Below are 10,257 nucleotides of genomic sequence, written 5' to 3'. Positions count from 1 at the left end.
TCAAGACACAATCCTGGTTAAATTTTTGTTTAGTTTTGAAAGCTTGTCTATGGGAAACCAAAGTTAAAAACAAAACCAAACATGGTCCAAATGAACACAAGGCCCTGTCTCTGACACACCACTTTTGTGACCTTGGATGAGTCACAACAACCTTCTAAAAGTAAGTTAAATTGCAGACCTGAGTTATATTGAAGTTACAAGTCAGGACTTTTCCCAGCATCCAAACCACCATCTCATCCCCCCCCCCACCTCTCCAATTCTGACATTTTAGTTAAGAGAATTTCTATTGGCTGGTATTTAAATTCTAATCTCTCCTTGACAGTATTACTCAATTTTACCTACTCCAAATCTGAAATTCTACAAGGAATTACTTATGCCAACAGTGATTTGATTCCAAAGACATCAAACAAAATTTAATAGTTGCAATCAATTTATTAAAAGAGATGACTGGTTAAGCATCTGCAATGGTGACTTCAACTTCTACACCTGGTTCAATGCTGATAGAAGTGATCTGTTTAACAATTTCAGAAGGACTGTGCAAATCAATAAGGCGTTTGTGGATTCTCATCTGGAACCGATCCCAAGTCTTTGAACCTTCACCGCAAAGGAGTTTTTCTAGTTGTGATTCGAAGTGTCTAAAATGGGAGAAATGGCAAACCAAACTTATAAGTTATATTTAAGATCTTACAAATGCAATAAAGTTTTGGTCACCTACCAACATTTTAAATACACATTAAGTATTCTTTTCAGCAATCAACCATTCTTATTTTTTCAAGAATTTAAAAAAGGCTTTGAAGAGCATTCTTGCTACATTTCTCCATTAAGTTACACTGACTCTCACAAACCAAGGATGTTACAGACTGCACTGACAGCCTTAAAACCCTTCACCCAGCTCCTACTTTGATCTTACGACTCTGATTCAAACACTGAACCAAACCAAGGGCTCTCACCCTGGCTTTTCATACCTTAGTGGGCATTCGAACAGGTCCCTTCACTTTCAAGTTCTTTTCTTTGGCTCCTCTAATTAGGTCAGCACACACTGAAAGAGAAAAAAGAAGCATTCATTCAGTTCATTCATAGGGATCTAGAGGAAAAAAAGTATCCAAGACAGCCCTTCTCAGAGTTGGCTCAGAATAGCGTATAAAACAATCACCGAAAATTCAACTACTGAAAGATCATCATCATTGCCAACTTTCTCGAAAGCTCGAGTCCGCCCTGGGTCACCAAGCTGAACCCCGTAAGGTGGGGCACCGGTCCGCCCCTCCCCCGCCCTCCCGGGATTTCTCCAGGGCCCGCAGATGCTCAAGGCCTTTGCTCGTTTCGGGGCAGCTTTCGGGGCGCTGACATCGCAGGTCACACCGGGGATCTCGGTGCCCCGTCCCCCCCACCCACGCTTACCTTTCTCGAGGGATTTCACGTTGCGGCTGGTGAGGGTGATCCGGATCCGGTGAATGGCCACTTCGGGCTCCACGAGGGTCTTGCCGGTGTCTTTGAATGCCTGCGAAGGAAGGAGGCCATTAGGGAGGCGCGGAGAGAGGGGATGAGGCGAAAATCCATCCCCAAAGGACGCCAACTACAAAGACTCCCGATTTAACGAGGACGGGAAGGGACACGTTGCCGGGAGCGCGCGCGGGCCGCCCCGTGGGCCGAACACGCCCAGACCCACACTGCTCTTCCCTCAGGCCTCGGCCCGCAGCGCGGCCTCGCGCCGGACACCGCCAGCTCCCCAGCCCCTCCTGCCCTCCTCACCATGGCAGTGGAGCGGCTTCCTGACCGACTTATTCCTCGGTGAGAGCGAACAGCGGTGAGTCAGGAGGAGGAGAGGCAGCAACTGCCGGCTCCTCGCGGCTGCAGCGGCGACACCCTCACCAAAAAGGAAAGGGCGGGGCCGGGGCGGTGCTTTTATAGCCACGGCCGCATCCCGGCACTGCGCGCGCTTTGTGCGCATGACCCGGAAGAGGAAATTATCGGCGCCGGGACCCACCGAGAGCTGCTGGGCTTGGGGATGGAAGGAGGGAGGTGAATGAGAAGAAGAGCGTCCTCCGTACTGCAGTGACCCCTGTCGCTGTGGCGGAGTGGGCGCTTCGCCTTCCGGGCTGTGGGCTGAGGGCGCAGGAGGTGTCGTGGCCATCGCGACATATCGGCTCTATTCGATTCCCTCCCACTTGTGCACTTCTAGGAAGCCAGGGGTTGCAATAGACGTTATTAGGAAGTTGCAAAGGGAAAGCGAAGCTCTGCTAAGCAAGGCAACTTTTTGTAGCGAAACCACATATGCTGCATCCGCCCCTCCCCTTCTAACCCCCCCCATTCGGAAAAGCATCAGCTTTTGCTTGTTGTCAATAAGACGCCCAGAATTCCTTCAGAGCGTAGTTTGAGGAAGGGGGGGGGGAATAATGCGAGACGTCTAGTTTGGAGAGGACCTTGAATGTCAAGACAAAGGTGTTTGAACTTGGCTGGGTGGCAATAAAGAACCACTGAAAGACTTTGGACAAATATGTGTGTCAGAAGGGGTGTGCAAAGGGTGTTTTTTGCTTTGTCTTGTTTTGTTTTATGGGAATGGTGTAGGTTAGAGGTAGGAAGAACCATAAGGGGGCAAGTTCGATGTGGGAGGAAGGTGGGTGATCAATAAGAGCCTATATTAAGAGGGTGGTAATAGGAATAGAGAGAAGAGGGCCAGTACCCAGTGTTGTGGAGGGGGTAAGTGTAGGGCAGCAATTGGGAGTAGTGAAGATGAGGTGCTGGGCTCCTGCCTTTGACATAAGGTCACAGTCTCTCTGTGCCAATGTTCTCATCTGTAAAATAGGATCAAACTACCTGTGGTACCTGCATCACTGGATTGTTTAAGGCTCAGGATAGAGAGAAATAGAAAGAAAAGAAAGAAAGAAGGAAGGAAGGAAGAGGGAAAGAAAGAAAGAGAGCACACTTCTAAATTTCCAGAAACGCATAATAAAAAGGGTACCAAAGTTTACGTGGTTAAAGTTTTCAAGAGTTAATGTGGTCCTGCTGACAGCCATCTGCTGGTACATTGTTGCAATGACAGTGTCATCCTATCAGTTTTACAAGGAAATAGAATGAATTTTTATATATATATATATATATATATATATATATATATATATATATACACACACACATACATATATTTGCATATATATAATATATGGGCATTATATATTCCCATAACACATGAAACATGAAAATGTGCATGTCTGTGGACAAAAATTAAGTGAAAAGTAAGTTGCAATGCATTTTTCAAGCATTTTGTTTATAAAAGATGTGGTTGATATTTGTAACTTAAAGAAAACCTAGGAAATGTTCTCTTCCAGCTAAGCAAAAAAGGTAGCCAGGGCCAAAATGAAGTGGAAAATTATCCATATCTGGATTTGTCTAGGCTATTCAGTAAAATCCTACTCTAAATGTCCATGACAAAAGAGTTCTTTAAAACAAAACTATTCCTTCGTCAAGTGAATAGGCAAAAATAAATAGTGCAAAGAGCTGGACACAGAGTCAGTAAAAACTTGGGTTCAGATCTTAGTTCTGGCAATGTATGTCCCTGGGCAAGTTTCACATCTCAGAATTAGTAAGGAACTCAGAAATCCCTTAGTTGAACAGAATAAGTCTAATCTCTCTTCCACATGAGAACCAGTTTATTTTGGCTTCTGAGACTTCTCTTCTGTATAATCATCCCAGGTTCTAGTAACCAGTCTGCATATCACAGTCTCAGGGCTCCTCATCATTTTGATTATTGTTGTCTGTATTTTCTAAAATGTAGCACCTAGAACCTAACACATACACCAGCAGTGGTGTGACCAAGGCAGAGTATAGTCTCACAATCACGTCCTGTATTCTGGACACCTTACCTCTCAGTGAAGCAGTTTTGGGGAGGATGTCACTTTGTGGGCTTGCCTATAGATCTTTTCTTTGTTTGCTTTCCTATAGCACAATGTTTCTCAAACTTTCTAGTCTCAGGACTCTTTTACACTCTTAAAAATTATTGAGGACTCCCTCCTATTAGCTTTTGTTTATGTGGATTATATCTATTCATACATACCATATTAGAAATTAAAATGTTTTAGTATTATTATGAAAAGTTTTGACCTCATGGACTCTCTGAAAGGATCTAAGGAATCCCTAGGAGTCTGTGGACCAAACTTTGAAAATTGCTAGAGAACATCCCAAATAAGAGAATAGTATCATGAGTGGCAGTCCAGCCATCCAATCCAACAAACATTAAGCACGTGCTATGCATCAGGCCTTAAGCATATGAAAAGGGGGAAAAACAGTTACTGCCCTCAGGGAGTCTACATTCTACAGAGGAGAATATGACATGTAAAGATATATATGTGTGTGTGTGTAGGTATGTATATACACATATGTAAACACATCTATATAGATAGGCATAGGTACATATATAGATATGCATACATACATTTATCTCTTTGTCTCTGTGTAATACTTTCAGGAGAGAGAGCAGTCCTCAAAAGAATCTGGGGATTCTCAGAGGCGGAAGTAAGGGTAGAAAGCATTCCAGGTATGAAAGAAAGCGTGGTGGAAAGGCATGAAGTACCAACTTCAGAGAACCACGAGCAGGCCAGTATTGGCAGAAAGTAGAGTTCTTAAAGAGGTGTTCGATAAGGCTGGAAAGGTAAAATGAAGCCAAATTGTAAAAGGGCTTTAAGTGCCAAATTGAAGAGGGTAAATCTATGATTTAAAACTTGTTAATCCACAAAGAAGACTCTGTAAGTAGTCAGTTACCACTTTGAATAAATGCATAGTTTAATTGCCCCAGATTTGAAAGGATCTATTTAATCTATCTACAATACACAAAGTTTTATTTATCTTTATAGCCAAAAGCATTCTGGGCCTCAGTTTGTTTACCTGTAAAATGGAAATAATAATACCTGTAGGACCTATCTCACAGAGTTTTGAGGATCAGAGGAATGTAAATCTTAAAATACTAGAAAAAATAGTGATTACTTACTGATCGAATTTATAGGTTACAGGAAAGTGTAAACTCTTAGCCATACATCAAGATGATTCAAGACTGTTTGGAAGTTGTTACAGGGCCAAGGATGGGACTTTAATTTCATTGTCATAGGGAACTTTGCAGATCAGCTCATTCTCTGCAGCTTGTATTCTTAATAAATTTCTTAGGTGCCTGAGAAATTATATGATTTGCTCAGGATGAGAGAGCCAATATTTCTTAGAGGTTGGACTTGAACCCAGGCTTTCCTGCTCTCTGTACACTATCCATACTGCAACAAAATGTAACTACAGAAATAACCCTATTCAATGACCCCCTTGTAATAAATATCAGAAGATGCATGAAACAGGGAGCTATGTTCTGGCCAAACTTATTCCCCCTGGTGATGGAGGAAGATACTCCAGGTAGAGGGTGTGGTCCTTCAGATACTCTTGCTTTCAGATGACATACTGTAGAGCCTCCTAGTAGAGCTGTGTAATCATTGCAAAGAATTTGGCTTAGAGAGACTAAGCAGATAAAGTATTTCTGTTATCCAGATTTCAACATCCATTTGGATTCGTGTTTCTCTGAATCAATCCTTTTCTATTATTTCTAATGGCATGATACTATCCCTTTACATTTATGAATCATAATTTCTTCAATCCTTCCTCAATGGAGGGGCACCCCTTTCATTTCCAGTTCTTTTCTACAGCAAAATGAGCTGCTCTAAGTATCTTTGTACATATGGGTCTTGTCTTGGTAGTGATTCCACATCCAGAGCAATAGATCACTCAGAATCAGAGGGTTCAGAGAAACAACCCCTTTATTAAAAAACATATTGTGAAAGGATTCTGGAAGATGGCAGAATAAGAAAGGGCATACCAGGCTCTCCAAATTTCTCCTACAAACAAGATAAAATTTGGCCTCAAAGTGAACTTTGAGCAGCAGTAATAATTAAAAGTTGTAGTAAAGCAGTTATTCTCCTAAGAACCTGAGAGGACTTTGGGAAAGGCTGCACCTCTAGGGATGGAGGTTTGGCCCGAGTGAAGTACAAACACTTCCAGTCAGATTTGGGGCAGCTTGGTTATTTGGCAGCCTCAGCTTCAGGAACTTCCACCTCATGGACCAGGTGGGGGTCAGACAGCTGAGTAGGGGAAGATTGAAGGACCCTTCCCTGTCTCAGGATGCCAGGCCAACTTATGCAGTCCTGGGCTGCAGCTGTGGGTGAAGAGGAGCAAAATTATGCCTGGTAAGTGTGATAGGAGAGTGGTGGGCACCCTGTTGGCCGTGGGCACTTTCAGGAGAGCAAAGTGCCTGATTTTGGTTCCACAACAGAGGGGTAAGCTGAAGTTTGCAGCCATAGGAGGGACTGCAGGGAATACGAGCATTCGCAGTAACAGCATGCCTGGTGGCCCTAGCCATGGTAGACAGGAGTACCCAAGATTGGGCCCCCAGACATCACCTAGAAAACAACAGTATGAAAAACCTGAATCTTGAGGGATGCCTCCCTACACTTTGGGACTAGAACCTTACTATAAAAATAATCTTCTTTCTAAAAATAATAAGAAAATAAATAAAAAGAATGAGTAAGCAAAGAAGAAAGAAGCCAAACATAGATAACCACTATGAGGCTAGAGAAGATCTGGGTTCATACTCAGAAGACAATGAAGTTTTTAAAAGCCACTCCTGCTTCAAAGAAAAATGTCAAATGGTCACAAGCCCAAAAAAGAGTTCTTAGAAGAACTTAAAAGAGGCTTTAAAAATCAAATAAGAAAGATTGAGGAAAAATTAGGGGGGGAAATAAAAGCAATCTAAGAAAATCAAGGAAAATATGAAGAGAATGCCTACCAAATGGAAAAAGAGGTCCGAAAACTTAAGGAAGAAAGTAACACCTTAAAAACTAGAATTGGGCAAGAAGAAGGAAGCTAATGATGTTATAAGACACCAAGAAATAATAAAACAAAATTAAAAGAATGAAAAATAGAAGAGAATGTGAAACATCTCATTAGAAAAACAATTGATCTAGAGAACAGATCAAGGAGGGACAATTTAAGATTTGTTGGACTACCTGAAATTATGATTTAAAAGAATCTAAATATCATATTACAAAAAATCATTAATGATTTTGCCCTGAAGTTCTAGAATGAGAAGGTAAAATTAAAATAGAAAAGAAAGCTATTGATCATCATCTGAAAGAGATCTCAAGATGAAAACTCATAGGAACATCATAACCAAATTTCAAAGCTCTCAGGTTAAGGAAAAAATACTATAAGCAACAAGAAAAAAATTTAAATACTGTAAAGCTACAGTCAGGATAACACAAAACCTAGCTGCTTCTACATTAAAAAAACTGAAGGGCTTGGAACATTATATTTCAAAGAGCAAAGGAGCAGGGTTTTCAACCAAGAATAACTTACCTAGCAAAGCTGAATATAATCCTGAATGGAAAAAAAAAGGACATTTAATGAATTGAAAGACTTTCAAATATTTGTGACAAAAAGACCAGAATTCAATGGAAAATTTGACATATGAGATCCAGGAGAAACATGAGGTAAACATTAAAGATCAATCATAAGGGAATCAATAATGTCAAACTGTTTACTTCTTATGGGAAAATTTTATCTGTATTCTTAGGAATATCATCATTAGTTGAGTAGTTTGAAAGAGCATACTTAGATATGAGGCTTGGGATTGCATTGAGTATGATAGGATGACTCAGAAATAAAATTGGGTAGGGAGAAGTGAAATGGAGCAATTATCTCATACAAACAAGGCATGAATGGAAGAACTGTTAGAGTAGAAGCAGGCAAGGGTAGTAGACTGGTAGTACCGGAATCTTGTTCTCATCAAAACTGGGTTAAAGAGGGAATGCCATCTCTAGAAAGATATAAAAGTCTTCTAAATTTATAAAGAAATGTCAGGGTGAGGAAATAGGATAAGGGAGGGACTTTTAGATGGGTGTGTAGATCAAGAAGTAGGAGGATGAGGGAGAGGATAAGGGAGGAATTGTTAGAAGGATGGGCAGATTAAGAAATAGAAGAGAAAAGGGAGAGGATAAGGGACAGATTCTTTAAAAGGGTGTGGATTGGGGAGGTGGTAGAAGTAAATCAGATGGGTGAGGAGGGATAGGGTAGAAAGAGAGGGTGAGAAGGATAATAAAGAGGAAAAATAGGATGGAGGGAAATATACAACTAGTAATTATAACTTTGGATGTGGAATGAGATGAACTCACCCATAAAACAGAAATAGATAGCAAAATGGATTAAAAATCAAAATCTGACAATATATTGTTTACAAAAAAACACATTTAAAATGAGAGATACACACAAAGTTCAAATAAAGTAGAATTTATTATGCTTCAGCTGAGGTTAAAAAAAAGCAGAGGTAGCAGATCTCAGACAAAGTTAAAGCTGAAATAGATTTAATTAAAAGAGATAAACAGGGAAACAACATTATGATTAAAAGTACCATAGAAAATGAAGCAATATCAAGACTAAATGTATATGCACCAAATGCTATAGCATCTACATTTTTAAAGGAAAAGTTAATTTAATTAGAGGTGGAAATAAATAGTAATACTTTAATAGTGAGGGACTTTAACCTTTCCCTCTCATGAATTAGATAAATCTAACAAAAAAAAAGGAAAGAAGTTAAGGAGGTGAATAGAATCTTAGATAAGCTAGGGATATATATCTGGAGAGAATTGAATGGAAATAGAAAGGAATACACCTTTTTCTGCTGTACGTGGTACCTTTACAAAAAATGACCACACAGTTGAGCATAAAAACTTCATAGTTAAATGAAGAAAATCAGAAATATTAAATGCATCCCTTTCAGAACACAATGAAATAAAAATTATATTCAGTAAGGGACCATGGAAACAGCTTAGGAGCTAATTGGAGACTAAATAACTTAATCTTAAAGAATGAGTGGGTAAAAGAACAAATCATAGAAACAATAATTTCCTTAAAGAGAATGACAATGAGACAACATATCAAAATGCATGGGATACAGCAAAAGCAGTAAGCAGAGGAAATTTTGTATCTCCAAATTCTAATTTGATAAAATAAAGAACAGACCAATTAATTGGGTATGCAATTCAAAAAATTAGAAAAAGAAAAAATTAAAAATCCCCAATTAAACACAAAATTGGACATTTTAAAAATTAAAGGTAACATTAATAAAATCAAATGTAAGAAAACCATTGAACTAATAAATAAAACTAGAAGTTGGCTTTATGGGGAAAAAACAGCAAAATAGATAAACCATTAGCTAATATGATTTTTAAAAAGAGAGAAAACCAAATCACTAGTATTAAAAATGAAAAGGGTGATATACAACTAATGAAGATGAAATCAAAGCAATTATAAGGAGTTATTTTGCCCAATTATATGCCAATAAGCTTAACAATTTAAGTGAAATGAAAGAATATTTACAAAAATATAAACTGCCTAGATTAACAGAAGAGGAAGTAGAACATCTAAATAAAACTATCTTAGAGAAAGAAATTGAACAGGCCATAAATGAGCTTCCTAAGAAAAAAGCATCAGGGCTAGATAGATTTACAAGCGAATTCTACCAAATAGTTAAAGATTAACTAATTCTAATATTAAATAAACTATTTGGACTATTAGGCAAAGAAGGAGTCCTACCAAACTCCTTTTAGGAAACAAATATAGTACTGATACCTAAACCAGGAAGAGCAAAAACAGAGAAAGAAAATTATAGACCAGTTTCATTAGTGGATATGGATGCAAAAATCCTAAATAAAATACTAGCTAAGAGACTAAAATATATTACAAAGCTTATACATTGTGGCCAAGTGGGATTTATACCAAGAATGCAGGGATGGTTTAACATAAGGAAAACTATTAACATAATTGATTATATCAATAACAGAACAACAATCATATGGCTGTATCAATAAAGGCAGAAAAAGCTTTTGATAAAATACAGCACTCATGCCTATTAAAAATGCTTGAAAGCAGAGGTATAAAAGGATTTTTCCTTAAAATGATAAGGAACATCTACTTAAAACCACCATCAAGCATTATTATGTGTAATGAGGGTAAGCTAGAAGACCTCCCAATAAGAATAGGTTTGAAATAGGGATGCTTGTAGTCACCAATATTATTCAATATTATATTAGAAGTGCTAACAATAGCAGTGAGAAGAAAAAGAAATTGAATAAATTAGAGTGGTCAATGAAGTATATAATGGTATACTTGGGGAAATCCTAAAAATTCAACTAAAAAGTTAGTGGAAATAATAATTTTAGCAAAGAAGCAGGATAT

General features: G+C 38.8%; 1 protein-coding gene and 1 non-coding gene across 2 annotated transcripts; both read right to left on the bottom strand.

The window, feature by feature from the left end:
* Positions 1 to 412: 412 nt before the first annotated feature.
* On the bottom strand, positions 413 to 1,841 carry RPS20 (ribosomal protein S20). The gene is given in 5 exon segments (XM_021005960.2): positions 413 to 604; positions 606 to 635; positions 966 to 1,039; positions 1,399 to 1,498; positions 1,750 to 1,841. Coding segments are annotated over 5 exon segments (360 nt in total). The 5' UTR covers positions 1,753 to 1,841; the 3' UTR covers positions 413 to 451.
* Positions 1,122 to 1,190, bottom strand: LOC144457365 (small nucleolar RNA U54). The gene has a single exon (XR_013486671.1). It is a non-coding gene; the product is annotated as a small nucleolar RNA U54 (small nucleolar RNA).
* Positions 1,842 to 10,257: the final 8,416 nt, after the last annotated feature.

Source organism: Phascolarctos cinereus, unplaced genomic scaffold (genome assembly GCF_003287225.1).
Source record: "Phascolarctos cinereus isolate Bilbo 61053 unplaced genomic scaffold, phaCin_HiC Scaffold_4;HRSCAF=312, whole genome shotgun sequence".
Classification (NCBI taxonomy): Eukaryota; Metazoa; Chordata; class Mammalia; order Diprotodontia; family Phascolarctidae; genus Phascolarctos; species Phascolarctos cinereus.
The sequence above is the reverse complement of the archived record's forward strand: the minus strand, read 5'-3'. Positions and strand labels throughout refer to the sequence as shown.